Here is a 24,658-nt window from a genome sequence, read left to right as displayed (position 1 = left end):
CTCTTTCTTTTGATCTTTTCTCCATGGATTCAAAGGAAAAGGTATAGTAATTTTGGTTTGCATGAGTGACTGTTTTTATTTTGACCTTTTTAGTGTTGAAAGAGAATGCTGTCAATTACAGTTTATGCCTTCTTGTGAAATGCTTACTGAAAAAAACCAGCTAACTGAAACTGGTTAAAGCAGGGGATGTTAAAAATTATAAATATATGCATACTTTCAGTGTTTAATTTGACTGAAAATATACAAATATTGATTTTTCTCCTTAATCTTTTGATACAGCCCAAAGCCTTTTCTTTGAGTTTGTATCTGCCAGTTGGAGGTCAGCAGCTCTTTTTTGGGAATAAACTGCATCAGTAATGAGTCACATGAAATTTGCACTTTTAATTAAAAGAAAAAAAGGTAGAAGCTTAGACACCTCTGAATCAATTGAGAAGTACAAAATTGTAGATTTTCACCAAACAACTCTTCAATCTTTGACAGTTATCTTGTCCACATCTTATTTCATGACAGGTTTTCAATGAAACACCTTTACCAGGTTTTTCATGAGCATTCATTTAGTTTTCATGGAAACAATAGCTCTTTCTTTTTCACTCTATTTCATTGGTTCACCTATTGTTTAATTAATTTTTTAAAGTCCAGTAACATTACAGAGGCACGAGCAGTTTTGGAAATGAACACAGCTAGGTTACTGTAAGCGTCAGCATTCTAGATGATAGCCAGTTAGCCATGGGAATTCACTGTGTCCTGGGCTTCTGTCAGTGAGCTTTACAGAGGGTATGAGGACTTTAATTCTGTGTGTTTGTTAGGTGGAGGTCAGGTAAAGTGATTCTACTGTTTTTTGATCTTTAATGAAAAATGTTTTCTACTACCTCTTTTCTTCTTTTGGTCTTAGAGAATATTTTAATATGCACAAAGGGTAAGAAGAATAGTATTGAAGAATGATGAATGCTGGCAATAAGAGTCCTCTATACACAATTAAATTTGATTTCTTCTAGAATCTAGTTATTTCCTTCTTTGAAGGTCTTTGGGAACTAGTTAAAACAAATTAGGGACGAAGAAGTAGAGGATTGGGTCAATTTTGGTATGTGGAAAGAGCAGAAATTCTCTTGAAGTATGTTCAGATTTAGATTTTATGGCTATTACAGACTTATGCATTACTTGTGGCTTTTCTTTCCTATTTAGCACATTACTCTTAAGCCCAGAATACACTGAGTAGATCTGCCCTAAGCAAAGTATACTTTGAAAGATAGACTAATAAAAGAAATAGGTATAATTCATTGTAGCATTTGTGATAACTAGGCTTCAAGTTATCTTAATTGGTAAGCTATTTATTATTAATAATAATTCCTTACATTTTTGTAACATTTGGTAGTTTTCACATTTTTCGGAGGCATTTTCTTATTTAAGCTCTGTGCCAACTCTGTGAAGTTTATAGGAAAACTGATAGTCTCATTTCATATTTCTTGCCTAGAGTTATTTGCTTTATAAGGACCCACTCCAATTTTTTTTTAAAACTAAGTTGACAATGCCAACCAAATGTGATTTTATGTAACTCTGTAAATGAAATTAGATGTACTGCTAATTTAATGGTTTCTCCCAACAATAGATAAAGCAGACTTCAAGAGCAGGGAAAATAGAATTTTTCCTTAATAATTAAGGCGATCGAGAGACCCCTGGAGGAGTGCAGTATGGAGAGCTCTGATTTTTTTTTTTTTTTAACCTCTCTTGCTTCTGTCCAGGTCCTTCTGTTCTTTCCATATAACTTTAGAATTCAAGTATTTGGAAGAGGTTTATTTTTAGTTTTACCAAATAGCCTTTTCCAGAAGTGTCCAGAATAATCTGGGATACAGAATGTTTAGTTACCCCAGCAGAAGAAACCTCTCTCATAAGATTCTGGTTTCTTCTTTACACAGAAATTCTACCTTTTCTGAATTTAGTCTAAGTTGAATGATAGCAGGTTTTTTAATACGGGGCCATAAATATAGAATGTATAAAGACAGCAGTAAGAATTGACAAATATCTTTATGGAGTTAAAACCAGAGTATATTTTACACAGTGTCCATCACCTCACTGCCGTGCTTACCATATAAAGGAACATTGTAAAGATAACGAATACATTGTTTAAATCAAGGGAAAAAGTTAAGAATGTTTTCATTGACACAGTCCCATGGGAGGTAAATTTCATACATATTTCAGGAATGACCAGGCTTGATAATTTGGTCCCCTGTGTTGCAGCTAGTTTTTAGTGCACAGGACCCATTATGAAAGCAGAATCCTGTTTGGGTTTTTAATCCAGAAGTTTTTCTTCGTCACTTTTCTTTGTTTCCTCCCTTAATGGTACCCTTATTTTTTATTTTATCATATTCCCTCGTTCTCCTATTCTTAATCTCCTTGAGTTATAAGAATACTTAAAATAGTCTTAAATGTGAACTTTGTTCAATCTGAAAGCAGTAGTGAGTGTCTTTAAGTATGGTGGATCAGAACTGAGTACGTTTGGATCTCAAAGCACAGATTACAAAGGATCCCAGCAGGATGCTATTCAGACACTACTCTGTGCCTGGAAGGCAGGCAGCCCAGACTCCTGGGGCTTCTTTGTGAGGCTGATACGGAATTTCTGTCTTTGTCCTCTTACTTTAATTCCATCTGTTGCCTCCACACAAGACCCAAAGTAGTGTTTTTATTTATTTATTTATTTATTTATTTATTTATTTATTTATTTATTTATGTAGAGAAACATTGTTGCCTAAAGATCCTATCTTGACAGTTTGCAAAATAAGATATACGGATAATCCACTAATTGTATGAGGCATCCCTGATAAGATACGGATCATGGAAAACACTATTTTGGCAGGCAGTTTCGGTAAAGCAAAAATAAAACGAGATGTTGAATTCAGAGTTGGGAAAATAGAATAAAGGAAATTTTAATAATTTGGATCAAATTGGGAGAGGAAGGAAAATATGTAAGGAAGGGGAAAATCTGTAATTGTAATCGTTCTAGAGGTGAATAAAGATAATGGCATTTTAAATACACCAGGCCTTATATATTTATGAATTTTATTCCTTTTTGAATATTTGTCTTAGAAGGCTAAAAGCCAAAATGATTTCAGAAAACATTGAGTATTTTCTGTGTGCCAAATACAGTGCATCCATTAATTGTGTCAGAACTCCTTTGGGAGATGGGGATTGCTATTTGAGCCAGTTTATGAACACTGAAAAATGTTCTTAACGGTATTCACTTTGGATGGGCAAAAGGTTTACATAGTATTACTCCCAAGATCTGAGGATCAATGTCTTTAGATTTCTGATAACTAGATTTACCCTTATGGAAGGAAGATTTGCAAATGTGGAAGCTATTCAGATGATTGTCAGATGCCTCCTGAGTGCAGGGCACCGGGCTAGGTTTTTGGGAGTGTCAGTTCACTTATGATTTTAGCCCTTAGAAAGGACATAGTCTAATAGTGGAAGTAAGACATACTTACCTCCAAAGAATAGCATGTCAGTAGTTAAGGGAGGCACAGACAATTGCTGGGTGACTTCAGAGAACTCCAGATTGTGCAAATATGGTGAGTTTTTTTCCCCCTAAACAGTTAAATTTTGTAGGCATGCCTTCTTATACTTGAATTTTTTATTTCATTGTTTTCAAGTGGGTACAATAATGAACTCTGTACAAAATAAGCATTGCCTATGAGAAGCCTTAGAGGAATTCTTTTAATTATTAGATAATAAATTTTAATAAATAGTTGAATGTCTCCTGGAGAAAAATCAGAATTGATTAAGGCAAGATCCTTACCCTTAAATAACTTAATCTAGTAGAGATTTGAATTATTTGCTTTTAGCATATCAAATGTTGATGCTTGAAAATAATTTTCTTAAGTAGTTTAAATATTTACTCTGTAATTTTGTTTGCACTGTTAATTTGCCTAGGAAACCTTTTCTTTGTGGATAGTATAAATGTAAATTATATTATGAATTCTGAATTAATAAATTTTGATTTTTGAAATTTTAAAGCTACTTTAAAAGGTGGTATTCTCTGTAACCTTGCATCTGAACACAGCAAGAAATACAATTTTAAAACGAGACAGATGAAAGATAGTTCATTTGTTCAAAGAGATAAAGATTACTTACGGATTTTTTTTAACTTCTTATTAGCAGGTTCTATATTACTTGTAGATCTGGTTTTTTCTTCATTCTTAGTATCTAATTCAGTGCCCAGCATCTACTACATGCTCAATAAATACATTAAAATGAATATAACTTCATCCTTTGATTCTTTTGATTGTTGCTACCTCCAAGTCTTTGAAAACAAGGTGATACTAAATACATATTTTTTCATTCCTTTCATTTCTTTCACCTGATTTTACAAATCTCTTTCTTTAGATCAGAATCAAGCTTTGCGACTCTGTCTGGGTAGCACTAGTGTTGGAGGTCAGTATGGAGCCATCTCTGCTCTCAGTATCAACAATGACTGCTCAAGACTTCTCTGTGGCTTTGCTAAAGGACAGGTAAATGTGACCTTATTTATCCATAGATGTTAAAATAAGTTTTAAAAACCTAGTATCTCTGTACCACCTGACACCTGTCAAAATGGCTAAAATTAACAACACAGGAAACAACAGATGTTGGTGAGGATGCAGAGAAAGGGAACCCCTCTTACATGTTGGTGGGAATGCAAACTGGTGCAGCCACTCTGGAAAACAGGATGGAGATTCTCAAAAAGTTAAAAATAGAACTACACTATGATCCAGCAATTGCAATACTAGGTATATACCCAAAGGATACAAAAATACAGATTCGAAGGAGTTGATGCACCCCGATGTTTATAGCAACATTGTCAACAGTAGCCAAACAATGCAGAGAGCCCAAATGCCCATTGATTGATGAATGGATAAAGAAGATGTGGGGGTGTGTGTACACACACACACAGACACAGACACTGGAATATTATTCAGCCATCAAAAAGAATGAAGTCTTGCCATTTGCAACTATATGGATGGAGCTAGAGTGTGTTATGCTAAGTGAAATAAGGCAGAGAAGTACCATGTGACTTCACTCACGTGGAATTTAAGAAACAAAACATGAACATATTGGAAGGGGAAAAAAGAGGGAAACAAACCATGAGACTATTTTTTAAAAGATTTTATTTATTTATTAGAGAGAGCACATTAGCAGGGGAGGAGCAGAGGGAGAGAGACAAGCAGACTTCGTGCTGAGCATGGGGCCTGTTGGGGGGCTCAGTCCCACGCCCCCAAGATCATGATAGCCTAAACCAAGAGTCAGACGCCCAACTGACTGAGCCACCCAGGCACCTTTAAGAGACTCTTAACAATAGAGAACAAACTGAGGGTTGCTGGAGGGGAGGTGGGTGGGGGGTGGGCTAAATGGGTGACGGGTATTAAGGAGGGCACTTGTGATGAGCACTGGGTATTGTGTGTAAGTGATGAATCGCTAGATACTATTCCTGAAACCAACATTACACTATATGTTAACTAACTAGAATTTAAATAAAAATTTGGAGGAAAAGAATGAAGTGCGGTAACACTGGAGCTAGGAGAAAAGCATGGGTGGGACAGATGAGGGCATAAAGTATGTACAAAGCAGTTGTTTAGGCAAAATGCAAACACAGCTATTACGGTCCATTTGTTGATATTTGGGAACTCACTGCATTGATTATCTGAGTATCGAGTATCTGGATGTGAAAATAAAATATTGCATTAAATTTGCCCAGTTTGATTAATTAAAAAAAACAAACCAGTATTTCTAGATCAATATCTCAAAGACCAAAAATTGTAAAGTGGCATGTCTGTAGAGCTGAGATTGCTCAGTCTAACTTTTGTTCAGTTTTTAATAATTTTTATCAACTGAGCCAGAGTGTGTGATTTTTAATATTTTAACTTATGAGTCTATATAAGTAAATAGCTTTTACAAACCAACCAGGCTATTGTATCAAAATTTACTTCCTTATAGTAACATAGGTAATTGTTGCTGCTTTTTAAATATACTATGTTCTGCTTTCTCTATTCTCATTACTGTGTTCCTCGATAACTCTTAGAATTGCTTTCTATTTCTGAAACTGGCAATAAGTTTTGGCTTTTCTCATCTGACTTATACATCACTACTTGGTCTGGCAGTGAGCCTTTCTTATAATTTTTACCAATGCTAAAGAGATTGACTCATTGAAGAAATTTTTTACTTTTTGGTATAAGAACAGCATTTAAAATCTGAAGGGAAAAGTAGGTTGGGCAGGATGAAGGGAAATTGAAGATGGAATAAAGGCCCTATGCTTTAATGAATCTGCAACCTTCGGTTATGTTTCAACTTCATAGCTTTTTGCCTGCAATGTTTATTAGACCAGGGATGGATTATTTCAGCCACAAGGCAGAATACTTAAGTCCAAAAAAGCAATAGATTGGTTTTTGAAGCATTTAGTTGTCTTACAGATCACGATGTGGGATTTAGCCAGTGGAAAACTTCTCAGATCAATAACAGATGCTCATCCTCCAGGAACAGCAATATTACATATTAAGGTAATACCTTTGGGTTTTTTGTCTAATAACGTCTATTATTATGTTTGTGTATGCATTTTTAAGCACATTTCTTTATAAACAGAATCCTTGAAAATGAAGTTTTGTTTGACTAGCCCAATAGGATGCTTTGCAGGTTAGAACCAGAGATGGGCTAGCATGGTAACATTCAGCTGTACGTTGGGTTGACGTCTAACAGAGCAGCAGAAAGCGTAAACCGATGTGATCCTAGACCAGAGGTTGTCAGCAGTACCTTGCTGAAAACTCAAGTGGAGATTTAAAAAGGTCTTTTTACCTTTTGTTTAGTCCACCAACGTTGCTCTGTCACATTTTGTTGGGAGTTACCTGAGGTTCAAGGCATCAGCTGTGAAAGAACCAAGGTTTGCATTATGTTTCGGACCAGATCTGTTGGTTTATTTTCTTTCAGGCCTCTAAGGGAAAAGCTTTAAGATTTGAGTCTTGGCTTTCTCCTTACAGGTCTGAAAAAAATAAGCCAACTTAGGTAACAGATTTCATTTATAAATACAATGTGAACTTTGGTTTTTGTATGCTGTCAAGCCCGTGTTCAGAAGCATAAAAGGTAAAGGACTGTAACTAGGGAAGTCTAAAATCAGATCTTTTAGATTTTAATCACGTACACATTTGGTTGCTTGGCTGTGCAGACCTCCCTTATCCGTACATATGCTTTTTCAAGTCTGTAAGCATCTGGAGTTTGTGTGTCTGCGTTTAGGTTAGTTTCATAAAAGTGTCTTGTGACAGAGCAGCATTGAAGCATTTAGTAACAGTGAAAGCAACCAAGACAAGTAAAATTTCCCTCTTTTCTGAACATCATGGCAGTTTTTCTTGACCTTTTTTCCTATAGAGTTGTTTGTGTTTATGTCTTCTCTCCTTTAATAGATGAAGATTTTTGAAACCTGAGTCTGTTTCTCACTTATTTTTGGATTATGTATGGTAGCTGCTCAATAAACATTAGGTTGAAGGGATAACTAATTGGTGGTGTTTGTAAAAGGACAGTTCATGTACAGGAGAAAGCAAAATACTTGAGAGAAACAGGAAACAGAAGAGATAAAGGCAGAGAGGAAAGAGAAGAATGTGGCTGAGGATAAAATCATAGAAGTGTATTGCTTGGGATTAGTGATAACGGCGTTGCATGCAGACGCTGTGACATTGGAGTAAGAGGTAGCAAGGATATATGTGATTGAATACTTCCAGAGTCTTGCATTGACAACAGCCACTTGCTCTTTAGTACTCTTATTCGTTGTTCTCCAAACTTAAACCCTATATCCCAGCAATAACAACTTGGGCTTACATCCTTAATACATGTATGTGTATATGTTCGTGTGTGTGTGTACATATATGTATATGTATATATAAAATTTATTTTGAAAATACTATAATTGTACTGTACTAATATTGAAATACATTACAAAACACATAGATAAGTAGAAAATTAATAAATAAAAATGCAAGTTCAGTTGATTTTCCTACATTCCAGGTATATATTTCTCACTCTGGCAATTGCTCAGTGAGGCCTTGAGAGCAAAAGTGTGGGTCTTCTTTGTTATGCCTTTGTGTGGGAAGAATAATTTTACAGTAGTCTTCTGTACCTTAACTGTCCCTAAGAGAACAAAGACACGCCATTTAGGATGGCTCACCAACCTTTTGGGTTAGGGAGACCGGTCACTCGGAGTGACTCGGGTTACTCAGTTTTGTATCCTACAGCGTTCACATTTACCATACCTCATGAGCCCTTAGGACTGTCTGTCATTGCGCACGTTAGTTGTCATTTTGAGTTTTCCAGAGTAGGTGATAATAACTGATGTGTACACCGTCAGATAAAATCAGGAGACAGCACATATTTGGAATCACTCCATAAAAAGTTAAACTATTTTAAATATAGTGGACTAATTCATCAGTTATTCAGAAAACGTATTCAAGTTTATTTCCCAAAGATAGCAAATATCTTTTACTCTTTCTCTGTTCTTGAAAACTAGGCAACTGCAAATGTATCTAGTATACCCTGTTCAGTTTAATAGCAGCTTAGAAAAAGTTAATGTTAAGAACTCAAGGGGAGAACTTAGGGCTTTTATGAGTCATAGTTTGTATTTTTCTTTGATCCCAATGAAAGGTGGGTTTGCTTTTTTAAACCCTCAGTTTTTTAAAGATATTGAGCCATTTTTACTCTGAATATGGGTGGGTTTGTATATTTAGAATGATGAACTAAATCTAGGTGATTTCAAATGCTATTAAATGTGTTTGGTTTTAGATTTTTAAGACATTATAATTTTTTCCCTTTTTCATACTTGACTGGTTGTTGAAAAATCTCTAAGAAAGTGAATTTCTTCTCTGTTTAGTTTACAGATGATCCAACTCTTGCAATTTGTAATGACAGCGGAGGCTCTGTTTTTGAATTGACATTTAAGTAAGCAACTAAAGGACATATGTTGACAAATGAAATGAAAAGACTAGCTCTGGTTTAATCACTTGAAGTTGAACATGAAGAGGTCTGGAAAAGCCATGTGATTAAAAATAGGTTATGACTTGGGGAGGCTTATGGGACATTTGGAGGTCCAGGAATGGCCACCCGGAATTCTGTCTCTGTAGGTCTGAGTTGGGATTCTGAACTCCTGCTCCCCAGGGAATTCATATGAGCTCTCAGTCTTGGGGACCATAATTCTGGAGTATGTCACTAATTTTGGTTTAGGCCCCAGGCCCAGTTGATTCTAACTCTAATATCTAAAAAGGTTTTTATTGCCTTGGAATTACCATATTTCTCTTTAAGAGCAAAGACTGTCTAGATATATGGGAGAATATTTATAAAGCAGGGTTGTTTTTTTTTTTAACAAGTAGAACATAAAATTCAATGCATGCTGTATTTCCATAAGTTCTCAAAGTAAGGACTGTTTCTTATGTTTCTCATACTTTCTCACCTTGCTAAGCCCAACATAATTGCTTACAAAGTACTACTTGTTTATTCTGCTAATGTTCACTGAGCATCTCCTATGTGTAGGCATTGTTCTAGGCACTAGACTTGCAGCTGTGAACCAGACAAGCCTGCTACTCTAATAGAACTTACATTCTAGTTGGGGCGGGGGTAGAGACACGATAATGAATACATAAATGAAATAACTTCAGAGAGTTATGAGTGCTTTGAAGAAAATAAGACCAGTCAGCTTGCTGGAGTGCATTTGAGGATAATTCAGGAAGTTGACATTTGAGCAAAGACCTGAGTGATAATCTGGTCAACAAATGCAAAGATCTAGACGTGTTCTAGGTGAAGGGATGTTCAAGCACAAAGGTTTTGAAGTGGGCACAAATTTGGCTTGCTGGAGCAACAGAAGGAGGCAGTTGTGGCTGGAGCATGACTTTGTTAATAGTGGGAAAAGAGGGGCGTCTGGGTGGCTCAGTCGTTAAGCGTCTGCCTTTGGCCCAGGGCCTGATCCCAGGGTCCTGGGATTGAGCCCCGCATCGGGCTCCCTCCCCTGCTGGGAGCCTGCTTCTTCCTCTCCCACGCCCCCTGCTTGTGTTCCCTCTCTCGCTGGCTGTGTGTCTCTCTGTCAGATAAATAAATAAAATCTTAAAAAAAAATACTGGGAAAAGAGTGAAGGCAGGAGCCAGATCACATAGGACCTTTGAAAACATGGTAAAGAGTTTGGATTTTATCTTATGTACGGTGGCAAGCCATTGGAGTGTTTGTAGGAGAAGAGTGGTAAATCTGACCTAGATGTTGCAGAGAACCTGCTAGTGTCCTGTGGAGTTGGAGTGTTGGAGGCAAGAACAGGAGTTAGGAGGCTGTTGTAGTAGTCCATGCTAGTGGCGGTAGTGCCTTGAATCGTTACTAAATCAATTCTGAATTTTTTGGTTACCTTTGCAGGAGAGTGATGGGGGTGAGAACATGTGAATCTAGATGTCTGTTCAGTGGTTCCAAGGGGGAAGTTTGCTGTATTGAGCCTCTCCATTCGAAGCCTGAGTTGAAAGATCATCCCATCACACAGTTTTCCTTATTGGCCATGGCATCCTTAACAAAGGTTGGTTGGTATATTGAGAAAGTGAAACTCATAACTTTTAGAGGCTTTGAATACCAAAAATTTGAAAATTATAGGGTAAACATTAAAAATATATTTTTCTCCTAAAGATACTGGTCATTGGATTGAAACCGTCCTTGAAAGTGTGGATGACTTTTCCCTATGGACGGGTGAGTAAACCTCTCCATTTTATTGGCAAAAGACCATGTCAGAAGGGGGGAAATGACTTGAAAGTGTCGAATTCTGTGAGATTGTCAGAAAACAAGGTGGAATGGAAGTCAGTGCTCCAAAGATCATTGTCTGGACTTAAATCGATGTGACCAAAGCAGTATAAGGTGGTGACTGGAGCGGTACAGATCATGAGGTCTGTGCTTTTTTACTTTTATTGTTTTAAGCTGTCCTCTCATAAACAGCTGCTGCTTTGATACTGAACTGATAGAGAACACCCCACCATAGAATCTAGCATAATTTGTGGCTACATAGGCCTTCTTTTGGCTTCTGCCTTTAGTATTCTACTTTGGAGGATGACACTTCCCAGCATCTGTGATGCATACCCCAGTTTCCCTTTCCTTTCCTGCTTGGTTCTTTTCAGAGAGTTGTGATCTTCTAGTGTATACGTGAGGAGAGGTATTGATGGGATGAGATGGAGAATGATGGTACAGAGCCAGGACTAGTTGAGAACACAGCCCCTGTGCTGAGGGAGACCACTCTTCTGTTCGTTGATTGGTACTCCATTATCTCTGGGCCTCAGGGGAAGCAGATCTGCCCTTTCCGATGGCACGGCCAGCTTGGATTGCCATTCGTGTTTCTTAGGTTAGCTTCACTGGCTAACTGAGGTTTATCATGGTGGTATATGTTTGCATCTTTTTGTATGTTTTTACTAGTATTTTTTTTTCCAGTATTAACATTTTCAAATAGAGATGTAGAAAGAATTTTACATTGAACATCTGTATACTTACTATCTAAATTCTGTCATTAATAGTTTTCTGTACTTTATTAAATATCTCTCTCCATCCACCCACCAAATTATGTTATTTTAAATGTATTTCCAATAAATTGCAGAAGTCAGTACTCATTTGCCTAAATGTTCAGCATGCATTATGTTTAGAGTTCAATATTTGTTTCTCCTTTGGTGTAGAATTTACTTACAGTGAAGTGCACAGACCTTGGTCATACATTTGATGAACTTTAACAAGTGTATATACTTTTATAACCCAAACCTCTATCAAGATACAGAACATTAGCATTAACCTGGAAAGTTCCTTCTTGACACTTCCCAGTCCGTCCCTGCTTCATTGGAATCTTAATGAGAAATTGGGAGAAGTTTTATCAAGGAACACGAGTCAGATGCTCTTTTTAATTAGTTTTCTCTTTGTCCTGCTGTTAACTGTGATGCCATATATATATATATTTTGTTGTTGTTTGTTTGTTTTGGCCTTTTCCTCACGTAGATGGATCCTTCCAGTGTTCCATTGCTGGCCTGGCACTTTGTGGCGGTACATAATTATGTGAATCCCATGCTTGCCTTCTGCAGAGGAGATGTTGTTCATTTTCTGTTGGTGAGTCCTGATATGATGCTTGATCTGTTATAAAGTCCTCTATCATAATATTTTTTTCCTGATTCACCAGTGAGTTAGTATTATGTTAAAGAAATATGCTGTTATAATTCTTTGATTATTTAATTTTAATTTTAAGCTTTAATGATTAACATGGAAAACAATTGATCACCTCAGCTCCATGCCCCCCTCCATGGTGTATTTCTCAGTTCATCTCCTTTGACTAACCAATAATTAATTGTTTATGTGTGTGTATAAATATATGAATGTATGTATGTCTATTAATGGCTTACCTATTTACATAGAGTGTATTAATTAGACAACAGGTATCATTGAGCACATACTGTGTTCTCTACACCGATGGACACAGAAGCAGTTGAAGGACGTATAAAACATAATTTCTTCTTTCACACAACTTCCAATACTGCTTGAGAGACAAAGCCAGTATGCCCATTACTACTAGGGAGAACACTATGTTTAAGGATTCAACTATGTGATGAGAACTGAAAGTTGATAAAAGTTCAGAGTGTGGAGAGATTACTATGGACTGGATAGGCCATGGAAGACACTGAAGGATATGGGGCAAGTACTGCAGGGATGGTGGATATGCATATTGGGGCAAATAAGATGAACTGAAGTTATAGAGGTAAGAATGTGCCTGCATAATCTCGGGTTTCCTAGCTTAGTGAAGCAAGGATACCACTGTCCACCTAGTTTCTCCAGCTAGAAACCTAAGGGTTGCCTTTCAGTTACCTTTCTCCCTCATTTCTGCTTCTTCACCACATCCTGTTGATTCTGTCTCCAACATATGAATTTACTCCCTTTTTGACTCCCCCATTGCTGCTTGCCTAGCCTAAACCACTGACAGCTCTTCTACTTTGGCTCTGGCATAGCTTTCTTTTTCTTTTTTCTTTTTTTTTTTTTAATGATTTTTATTTATTTATTTGACAGAGAGAGAGACAGCCAGCGAGAGAGGGAACACAAGCAGGGGGAGTGGGAGAGGAAGAAGCAGGCTCATAGCAGAGGAGCCTGATGTGGGGCTCGATCCCAGAACGCTGGGATCACGCCCTGAGCCGAAGGCAGACGCTTAACAACTGCGCCACCCAGGCGCCCCCTGGCATAGCTTCCTAACTAGACCCTGGCTTTGGTGTCTTTGCATATGCTCTCACCTCTTGTAGGGAAGCTCTATGCCCTCTTCCACTCTGTCCTACCTAACTCATGATTAACAGTGCCTTCCCCGACTTCCTGAACTGTTTCCTGCTACATACACAAGACCTTCTGTCTTCTGCTTTGATAATTTTGAGTACTTTTAAAATTACTTGTCTCATATTTTTCTTTCTCATTAAGTGAAAGCTCCATAAATCTAAAGATTCCAACCACAAGGACAGTGCCTGTATAGAGTAGATGCTTAATAAATGTTTATAGACTTAATGAGTGTGAGAAACCTATGAAAAATCAAGTCGAATATATGATGTAGATTTAGATAAGGGATGGCATACCATGGCCTATGGACCAGATCTGGCCAGTTGCTTGTTTTATAAATAAAGTTTTCTTGGAACACAGTCATGCCTATTTGATTATGTCTGATTTATGGCTGTTTCCATGCTACAGTGGCAGAATGGAGTAGTTGTGAAAGAGATTGTATGGTACACAGAACGTAGGATATTTATTGTGTGTCCTTTTACAAAAAAAGTTTGCTGACCCCGATCCAGATTATATAATATAATTGGCCTGGACTAGGTAATGAGGAGCTGTCACAGGTTTGTAGGAATTAAAGAGATAAAGATGTGATTAAAGTGGTATTTAAGGAAGATCAGTATAGATGTAGCAGAAAAAATAGATTATAGGTGGTAGCAGGGAAATGGAGGGTTTTGCTCTTGTGCGAAAGCAGGTATGAGGTCTTTAGACAAGGATGCTTGGTTGCAGTGATAGTGAGGGATGACATTTTGAAGGAAGGACAAGGCTGCTCACTGGATCTGGGAACTGAAGAACATGAACGAGTCTTTGTTTCTGACTGCACTTCAGAAGCATGAACTATTTGAAGGGCTAGGGTTACAGAGGATTTGAATGTTAGAAGCAAAGGTGGGATTCTTAAGTCTTCTCTCAGGGAATGTCCTCTGGGCAGACGGCAATCCAGGTCTGCAGTGCAAGTGAGAATTTCAGGATAGAGAATGTCGTTGAAACTGAAAATCAAAAGCCAGAGCATACGTAGCCTTGGCAGGCACTCACAAGGGAAAGGGAAAAGAAAAGGAATCAAGAAAGAATGTTCCAATAAAGGCACATAGAGATAGGAGGGAAAGTAGGACAGTATGGCCTCACACAGGAGACAAAGGAGAGGCTTCAGGACAATGTCAGTTCCAGGGTAATACCATTATTAAATAAAGATCAAGAGAGAAGACGACTGAAGATGAGACCACTGAATATGCAAGTAGTTGGTTTTTTTTTTTTTTTTTTTAAGATTTATTTATTTATTTGAGAGAGAGAGAAAAAATGAGTGGGGAAGGGAGAGGGAGAAAGAAGTAGACTCCCCAGTGAGCAGGGAGCCCGAGGCAGGGTCAGTCCCAGGACCCTGAGATCATGACCTGAGCCAAAGGCAGGCGCTTAACCGACTGAGCCACCCAGGCGCCCCCGCAAGTAATTGTTGATTAGAAGCTTTTCAGAGGACTAATCATCAATGGAATGGAGGTGGAAGCTACATTGTCAAGCCTTGTTAAAGAAATGTGCGTCTAGAATAGCAAACTTACACTCCTAGTGTTTGGCTGCAAGAAAAATATCTGTAAAAAGCAAATCAGGGAAAGGCTTTTTTTTTTTTTTTTTTTTTTTTTTTTTTTTTGAAGATGGAGAAGTCAGAAAAAATGTTAGATAGCAAAAGGAAAAGTGCCCTTAAAACGAGTGAGTGAATCTGCCAGCAAGGGAGAGGTAATATTAAGCAGTGGTGGAAGGGGTGGGATTTAGAATATATATGAGTGAAGTGATCTTCTTTAGCAAGGACTTCAGCGAATCCTAAGAGAACAGGTAATGTTGGCATTGTTTTTTCATTTGTGAAACTCTTTCAGTATAAGCCAAATAGGGAGCCATTTGGTGTTCATTTTCATTTTTCACGTGAGGGAACTGAGAAAGAATAAGTGATTGGCCTTTGTCCACACGGCTATACTAGTGGAACTGAAACACACACCTCTAGGTCACATGCTCCTTCTACTAGCCTATCATTTCTTCCAGGGGAAGTGACTTAGTGAAGCAAAGATGAGAGTACATCAAGGGCCTGCATTAGGACGGCTCAGTTGTTTGTGTAGGTATCTGGTGAGATCAACACTGTAAGTGATGGGACTAGAAGGCAAAGGAATTAGGGCTTGAAGGGAAAGGAAGCCATCTGGAACACTGCTCTGGGAGAGTGTAAGGCAGCCCAGGTTGGCTAGGTTGTCATACATTTCACATCGTGCTGCGTCTCCTGCAGCTCTGTCACCTTGGAGCAAAAGCAGGGAAAGCAAATTACAAGGGTGGTGAAAGATTAGAGAGGGTGTATGTACACATATGTAAATAAAATATTGATGCTTGAGATTCTCCTGGGACATTTTGGGCTGTTTGAGCTGTAACAGTATACTTCAGAAAAGTCTAGCTTTGTCCCTGCAGCTTTTTTTTTTTCCTAACGGACTTTTTGACTTTATCATACCATGTGGTCAGTCCCATTTTATGCTTTAACTCTAGCTGAGTACAGTCACCGATGGGGTGAAGTTAATTGTTCTGAATTATAGTAGAGTGAACACACGTTACAGGACTGACAACCAGAACACTGAGCAGATGTGCCTCGTATTTTGGTACAAATCATGGTGTGAATGATTTTTTTTCATTTGTGTAATAGTTTCTTTAATTGCCAATATTTGGGGCTATGCGTACTGTGAATGGAACTCATTTTCTAAGGGGAGTATAATTAAGTATCTACAAAAGCCCCTCCCAACATAGCTGGTATTTAGGTTGTTTTTATTTCACCATCAGGTTAAGAGAGATGAGTCTGGAGCAATACATGTCACTAAGCAAAAGCACCTTCACCTCTACTATGATCTCATCAACTTTACTGTGAGTATTATTCAGATTAATATGCCCCATTTATCTCATGTAATTGGTTTGAGACCCTGGTGTATTAGCACTACCAGGATTTCTGCCAAGAACCCTGACTTTTGGGATTATGTAAAATATGGACAGAAGCAATGGAGTCTGAGTTTGGTATAATGCCACATTAATTTTTGGGGGGCGGGGGGAAACGTAGAGAGGGGAGGGAGGGGCAGAGGTAGAGAGAGAATCTTACCCAGTCTCCATGCCCAGCTCGGAGCCCAACAAGGGGCTCGATCTCACTAGTCTGAGGTCATGACCTGAGCCGAAATCAAGACGTTTAAACCACTGAGCCACCCAGGCGCCCCGATGCCACCTTACTTATAATGCCTTTCAGCCTATGTCCTGCTGAACAGTGGCAGGGTCAGGAAAAGTTTTCTTTGATGTCCTGATTAGTTCAAAGGTGAGTTCAGAAGAATTTGGGTGGGTTTCTTGAGGATTGTTGCCCTGCTTTCTTTATAAACACATTTTTGTACTTCTGAGCTTGTCCTAATTGGTTCAGGAGTTTATGTAATTTATTCTTTTTTTCATGGCTAAAAACTTTGCAGAATTTTCTCTCTACTATACATCTCAGTTTTAAGTAACTTTTTAGTTTAAAAAAGAGTATTTCTTTTTGTATCAAAGTTTATTTTTTCTTTTTCAAATAGTGTGTCCACTTTGCAGATAGTGTAATTATACTATTTCTGGGTTTCTGTCATTAATGCTTCAAGCATGTCAGTATCCAGTGAAATATTCTGTATATGCATGAATACAGGCCACTCTAAATAAGAGACAGAGCCTCATTTTTTTAATAAAATGACTTAAAAAAGTTTTCCCCCTAACTGGATAATATGTTACTTTTTAGGAAATTGAAGAAGTGGATCTTTTCTTTATAATATACAATTTAATTAATTTAGTTGTATGTTGCGTTTTAATCTCACAGATAGACTGTTGATTTAGAAATGATACTTTGTTTCCATACACATTTAATGGAATAATTTTGTTCAAACTCTTCTCCTGAATGTAAGACATCAATGTCTTTGTCATCACCAGGACCCCCCTGTTGGATTATCTAACACAGTTTCCTAGAATTCGTCATAATTACTTCTGTTTAAGATGTTTGAGATATGGCACTCTTAAAATCTGCATATGGTTTTGTCCCTGGAAAATTTTTCCTCAACTGCAAGTAACCATTCTCCCGACAGTGGGGCAGTAGGTGTTTCATCTGTCCTGTGACTTATCCATGATATGACAGTAACTGCATTGCTTTATAAATTACCATTAAAAGGCTCGTTTGCAACAATGTCAGCAGCTGTAGTTGTGAGGGTCTAATCTTAGGAATAATTGCTAAACCTGCTAACACTCTTTGCATTCTCTTTTTTAACCAGGTGACCTTTGAAAGCATCTAAAAACTAGTACTAAGGTTGTATAAGGCTAATAATGTGTCTTTCCTAATGATAGTTTCTTTTTTAAAATAATCAAGAGAGCACCTTTAAGAGCTCTTTGTAAATGATTTGAGCATCAAACTCCCTGTTTTCTGAGAGAGAAATTTTTTGGGGAAAAACAGAACAAAATCCTTCCCTCATAGTAGCCACAATACAGTGATAAGAGTGTATTTTCACTATGTTAAAAGTGATCCATTTTGGGGCGCCTGGGTGGCGCAGTCGTTAAGCGTCTGCCTTTGGCTCAGGGCGTGATCCCGGAGTTCTGGGATCGAGCCCCACATCAGGCTCCTCCACTATGAGCCTGCTTCTTCCTCTCCCACTCCCCTGCTTGTGTTCCCTCTCTCACTGGCTGTCTCTCTCTGTCAAATAAATAAATACGATCTTTAAAAAAAAAAAAAAAAAGTGATCCATTTTAACTTGGTTGTTTTCGATGTGGTATTATGCAAATAATCTCCGATGACATGGAATAGGTCATACAAATAAAACAACATGAATCCCAGAGAGAGAAAGTGCAGGAGAAGCACTTTATTCTGGCTAATTTAGAATTCTAATTGAGCAGATTTTAAAAGGGATTGAAATTTAAAAAAAAATTTTTTTTGAAAAGAAGAAATCGTAGGGGTGTCTGGGTGGCTTGTCGGTTGGGCATCCGCCTCTTGGTTTCAGCTCAGGTCATGATCTCATGGGTCATGAGATTGAGCCCTGTGTCAGGCTCCACACTCAGTGAGAGTCTGCTTGAAGAGTCTCTCCCTCTGCCCGTCCCCCTGCTCACATGCACAGCTCTCTTGCTCTCAAATAAACAAATCTCTAAAAAAAAAAAAAAAAAGAAAAGAAGAAGTCTTAAATAAAACCCAAGAAGTTTATCAAAATGACATCCTTCAGAAGATTTTTAATATTATTATTAAATTATTACCTCTAAAATTATAATAGGACTTATTAAGGAAAATTCGGAATATAGAGAAATAGAAAAGCAAGGAGCTTTCCCATAATTGGTAGGGAAGTTTTAGAGGAAATATATATTTTGTAATGTTTCTGTTTTAAAATATGTATTATGTAAATGCTAACAATTGACCACCTAGGTTTATGAGGTTTATTTGTCCTTTTATTTAATTAATGTCAAAAACATAAGAAATACATAGTTTGTCAGTTTGCTTGTGCCGCTGTACCATTTAAAGAATTTTACTGAAGCTAATATATACTGTAATATATCTGTGAAAGCTCTTAGGTACCTTATTTTTATTTTATTCTTTCATTCATTCATTCATTCATTCTTAGGGAGAGAGAGAATCTTAAGCAGGCTCCACCCCACCCCGCGGAGCCCACGGGGCTTGATCTCACGATGCTGAGATCATGACCTGAGCCAAAATCAAGAGTCAGACGCTTAACCAACTGAACCACCCAGGCACCCTTCTTAGTTACTTTTTTTAAATACTATGAGTCGTTTTAACACTGTCAGAACTCAGTACTGTGTTATACACTATTATCCACTGTCACCGAGTAGTTCTTGCTGTGATTTTGTTGTCATCAAATTACTAAATGGATAGAATCCTCAATACAATTTAACTGAGTGGCCAGGCTTTCTTTTTGTCCTGAATGATGGTGTGGGATGGGCCTCACCTTTTTTTTTTTTTTTTTTTTTTTGCGGTGTGCTTGATTTGCAGTGGATAAACTCACGCACAGTTGTGCTCTTGGATAGCGTGGAGAAATTGCATGTGATTGATCGGCAGACTCAAGAGGAACTGGAAACAGTGGAGATCTCAGAAGTTCAATTGGTCTATAACAGCAGCCATTTCAAATCCCTAGCCACTGGAGGAAATGTTAGCCAGGCACTGGTAAGGGTAATCCATTATCTTAGAATTGCTTTGATAAACTTGGTATTTTGTTGTTTGTTTTAGAAATTGGAACTCTGAGAAGTTAGTTATCTTTATGTCTAGATTGAAGTGGATATGGGTGTGTTTGTAAGGATTCAGGAATGTGAACTAAAACAGTAATTCATGCTACCTTCTATTCAGAAATGTGATTAATTTAATATCAAAGAATTTTAACTTTTATATTAAAATAATGAAATTGAAAATTTATGAGAAATTGTAAAAGCAGAGTATTTTAGAAAGTTTAATACGGTGGCAATAAGCCTGATAGATTTAAGGGATGAATGACTAGAGATAGGTAGCCTGACTTGGGTGATTGGTAAAGGCTCGAGCAGGTGTGGTGGCTGTGAGCATTAAAAGATAAAGGTGGCTTTGAGAGAAAGAAGATTCTTTGGGAATAGGGGATAGATGAAATGTAGGTGTCTGGAGAAAAGGAAGACACACACTAAGTATTAACTTAGTATTAATTTTACTGTATCTTAAGCAACCACAATGATGGCCTTTAGCAATTTACACAGATAGTTTACAGTTAAATTTCTTTGAATTGTGATTTCCTAAACCAATAATCTGTAAGCAGGAAATTTAGAGGCTTTCCTGGGTAATTTCTTGGGGAAAAAAAAGTAATGTTCATATTTGATGAGTACCTACTGTGTGATATACAGCCATTGCTCAAATCTCCCTGAGATATTAGAACTTCAGAGTTTAAAAATGTATGAAAGGGTCTTCCAGCCACAGAATTTACAAACCAAGATAATCCAGAATAAGAAATGGTAATGCAGAATTCGCTAAAGACTAATTACTATCCCACACTGAGGTTATTTTCTTCTGTCTGAATGGTTATTAGAAATGGTGTTAGACTTGGAACTTGCAGTTTTGGCCAAGATGGAATAATGGGCGCTGGATTTACTCTTCTGTATAAAAGAAGAAAAAACTTTTCAGAATACTGAACATCAGGCAATGAAGAACAGCAATCCCTGACAAAATGGGAAACAAGTGACGTGAGCCCTATGATTATCCTAGCTTCTAGCCTAGAGAGAGTTTCCAGGCTATAGCCCAGGGGTGAGGAACCCAGTTGGAGCCTGATGGACTCCATGAGCTGAGACTCTGGGAAGACTTAAGGTGGGTTGAGTTTGCAGGACCGGGTACTGGAGAGGAGAGCAAGTGCTATACCTGTGGTTCCCCTTGGGTATTCCGCAGACTACTGATCAGCAGATGCTGATCCTACCGAAGGCCAGGGAAAGAATTGATAGGTTTAGAAGGAACTGTATCCAGTGCTCACACCGGCTTGTTTATGCCAGCCAGAATGGAAAACTTTGTAATTTATAGGGCATTGGGTAGAATACTCAGGGCATCTTGCCTCTGAGTGGGGAGTAATTAGGACCAGAATAAACGCTGTTCGGGTTCCCACTATAAATCTTAAAAATAAGACCAGAAAGAAACTGTTTCCAAGTAACTTAACTACTTCACAAAACAAAGCACAAGAATATTAATAATACAGAAATTTCCAGAATCCAACAAGGTAAAATTCAGTATCTGCCATTCTATCAGATTACTGGGCATGTAAAGAAGAAGAAAAACACAATTTATAGTGAGAAGAAAGAGCAATCAAAACTGACTTAGACCTGAAACAGATGTTAGAATTAGCAGATAAGGATATAGCAGTTATTACAACTATAGTCTATAGGTCCAAAAAGTTAAGTAGTGACATGGAAAATACTAAAGAAGACGCAAATCTAACTTTTAGAGGTAAAAATTATTAGTGCTTGAGATGAAAAATGCCCTGGATGGGATTAATGTCAAAGAGTAGACATGACAAGAAAAAACATTAGTGAACTTGAAGATATAGCAATAGAATTTATCCAAAATGAAACACAGAAAAAATAATTTGAAAAAATATTTGTGACCTGTGAGACAGCATTGAGTAGCCTAATATATGAGCAGTTGGAATCTCTGAAGAAAAGGAGAGGGAAGAAAATGGAAGAAATAGTGGGCAAAAACTTTCTAAAACTATAAACACAAATTTTCAAGAAGCTCAGTGAACCCAAGCGCAGGTAAAATAAAGAAAACCATATGTAGATTGATCAAAATGAGTGTGGTAAAGAGAGAAATATTAAAGCAGCCACAGAGAAAAGACACATTAAATGCAGAGGAGCGGCAATAAGTATGAGAGCAGATTTCTCATCAGAAACACTGGAGTAGTCTCCAAAGATATACACATGACCAACAAGCATAGCCAAGATGTTCAACGTCGTTCATCATTAGGGAAATGCAACTCAAGACCACAGTGAGGTATCACTTCATACCCACCAGGTTGGCTGTGTAACTAAAAAGGCAGATAGTCACAGGTGTTAGTGAAGATGTGGAAGAACTGGGACTTCTACACGGTGCTGGTGGGAAATGGTACAGCTTCTGTGGAAAACATTTTGGCGGTTCCTCTGAATGTTAAATATATTCATAAGGGTTCATTTGAGCAGTTCTACTCCTAGGTATATACCCAAGAGAAGTGAAAACATATGCCCACATAAACACTTGTTCACAAATGTTCATAGCAACATTATTCGTAATAGTTGAAGAATGGAAACAGTCCACATGTCCACCACTTGGTAAATGGATAAACAAAAAGTGACCTAGCCATGTTAATAGAATACTATTCTGCAACGAAGAGGATGAACTATGACACATGCTACAACATAGATGAACCTTTTCAAAAATACTGTTAAGTGGAAGAAGCCATATGGAAAGATTGTTTGATTCTATGAGATGTCCAGGAAAGCCAAGTTTATACAGATAAATGTAGAGTAGTGGTTACTTGAGACTGGGAGTAGGAGTGAGGGTTGACTGGAAATGTGTACAAAGGATCTTTGTGGAGTGATGGAAATGTTCTTCTAAAACTGGGTTTTGGTGATGCTTGGGCAACTGTAAATTTATTAAAAATTACTAAATTATACATTTAATTAATGAATTTTGTGGTATAAAAATTATACCTCAGTACTGTTATTTAAAAGAGCAATCGACTGTTTAAAACAAAAATTATATGTTGTGATGTCTCTGATAATGTAGAAGTGTGTATGATGAAAATAGTTTATAGCAGCAGGGAGTAGGGCATTGAAGTATATCATTGTAAGGTTTTATATTATACATCAAATCGTATAATACCGTTTAAATGTAGAAGGAGATAAGTTAAAGTTACATATTGTAAACATTAGAGGAGTCACTGAAAAAGAAGTGGTGTAACTAAGTTAATAGTAGTGACAAAATGGGATGTTAAAAAATACCAAATTCAATGAAGCATAAAAAAGGGAACAGACAAGTAGAAAAAAGTTAATAAGATAATAAATCTAAACCCAACCATATCAATAATTACAGGAAGTGGAAATAGTCTAAACGTTTCAATTAAAAGGCAGAGATAGACTGGATACAGAAAAGCAAGAACCAACTCTATGCTGTCTACAAACCACATTAAGTACAAAAACATAGATAAATTAAAAGTAAGATGATGTAAGAAGACTTACTATGCAAACTCTAATCATAATTTCAGAGTTTCAGAGTAGGAAATATTGTCAGAGATAAAAATTTCAAATTGATAAAAAGAGGTTATGAGAAGGCATAAGAACCTTAAAGATTTAAGTATCCAGTATCAGACCTCCAATATACATGAAGCAAACACTGTTGACAGAACTGAAAGGAGAAACCAACAAATCCACAATGACACAAAGCCCCTCTCAGTCATTAGCAGAATTAGTAGACAGAAAATCATTAAGGGCATAGAAGACCTAACCACTATTGACCAACTGACCTAAGTGACATTCATAGAATATTCCTCAGAACAAAAGCAAATTACAAACTTTGTTCAAGAGCGTGTGGAACATGCACCAATACAGGCTATATGCTAGGTCGTAAAACTTCCATAAATTGTTGAAGGAATCATCAGGGTAAATCTGGAAAAAACCCAAATATTTGGAAATTAAACAACTGTTTTATAAATAACCCATGAGTCAAAGAAGAAATCTCAGAGGAAATTGGAATATATTCTAAACTGAATGAAAATGAAAATACAACATATCAAAATCTGTGGTCTACAATTAAATCAGTTTTTAAGGGTAACTTACAGCATTAAATACATTAGAAAAGAAGAAAGATCTCAAATCAATGCTCTTAGCTTCTGTCTTAATTAAGGAAATAGGAAAAGAGCAAAATTAACTTAGATTGAAGGAAAAATAAAAAGGTGAACACAAATCAATTAAATAGAAAATGGACAGACAGTACAGAAAATCAAAGAAATCAAAAGCTGGTTCTTTAAAAGAAATAAGATTGGTAAACCTCTAATGAGATTAATCAAGAAAAAGAGAAGTATCAGTATCAGGAATTATCAGTATCAGGAATGGGAGAGGTGTCCTCACTGGAGAGTCTATAGGTATTAAAAAGATACGTGCATAACTTTATGCCAATAAATTCAGCAACTTCAGATGAAATGGAAAAATTCCTTGGAATGCACGAATTACCAAAGCAGACTCAACAAGTAATAGAAATCTAAGTGACTGTGCCTCAGTTAAAGAAATTGGTTGATTTTCCATAGAGAAGCTCCAGACGCAGATAGCTTTGCTAATGAGGTCTATTATATTTAAGGGAAAAAAAACAAAACACCAATTGTACACAAAATTCTTTAAAGAAAGGGAGCACATAATTTTTTATAAGACTAAATTAACTCTGAAAATAAAATCAGACAAAGATACTACAATAAAGAACACTACAGACTAATGTTCTCATAAGCATAGAAGCAAAAATACTCAAAATATTAGCAAATAGAAACCAGCAATGTATAAAAAGTAATAAATTATGGTCACTTGGTGTTTTTCCAAGGCATGCAAGACTGGTTTAGCATTCAAAATCAGTATAATTTACTGTATTAGTTGATTATAAAAGAAAAACCATAATATCATCCCAAAAGACAAAGAAAAAGCATTTGATGGAGTTCAATATCCGTTCCTGAGAAATTTCACCAAACTAGGAATAAAGGAATTTTTTCAACCATATAATCAAGGGCATCTATAAAAATCTTATAGCTAACATTGTACTTAAAGTAGTATTGCCAAAAAAACAAACCAAAATCAAAGCAGAAGACCCTGATTCTGATCAAGCATCTTCTAGAGAAAATATGGA

General features: G+C 37.0%; 1 protein-coding gene across 1 annotated transcript in view; it reads left to right on the top strand.

Moving 5' to 3' along the window:
• Window positions 1–24,658, top strand: part of VPS8 (VPS8 subunit of CORVET complex) — a 246,405-nt gene that overhangs the window by 29,621 nt on the left and 192,126 nt on the right. The window contains exons 8-15 of the mRNA XM_008705231.2: window positions 4,378–4,502; window positions 6,438–6,524; window positions 8,876–8,943; window positions 10,396–10,549; window positions 10,657–10,716; window positions 11,998–12,105; window positions 16,096–16,176; window positions 19,292–19,462. Coding sequence (XP_008703453.1) covers window positions 4,378–4,502; window positions 6,438–6,524; window positions 8,876–8,943; window positions 10,396–10,549; window positions 10,657–10,716; window positions 11,998–12,105; window positions 16,096–16,176; window positions 19,292–19,462 — 854 coding nt within the window. The remainder of the gene's footprint in view (window positions 1–4,377; window positions 4,503–6,437; window positions 6,525–8,875; window positions 8,944–10,395; window positions 10,550–10,656; window positions 10,717–11,997; window positions 12,106–16,095; window positions 16,177–19,291; window positions 19,463–24,658) is intronic.

Source organism: Ursus maritimus, unplaced genomic scaffold (assembly GCF_017311325.1).
Source record: "Ursus maritimus isolate PB19 unplaced genomic scaffold, ASM1731132v1 scaffold_4, whole genome shotgun sequence".
NCBI lineage: Eukaryota > Metazoa > Chordata > Mammalia > Carnivora > Ursidae > Ursus > Ursus maritimus.
The sequence above is the reverse complement of the archived record's forward strand: the minus strand, read 5'-3'. Positions and strand labels throughout refer to the sequence as shown.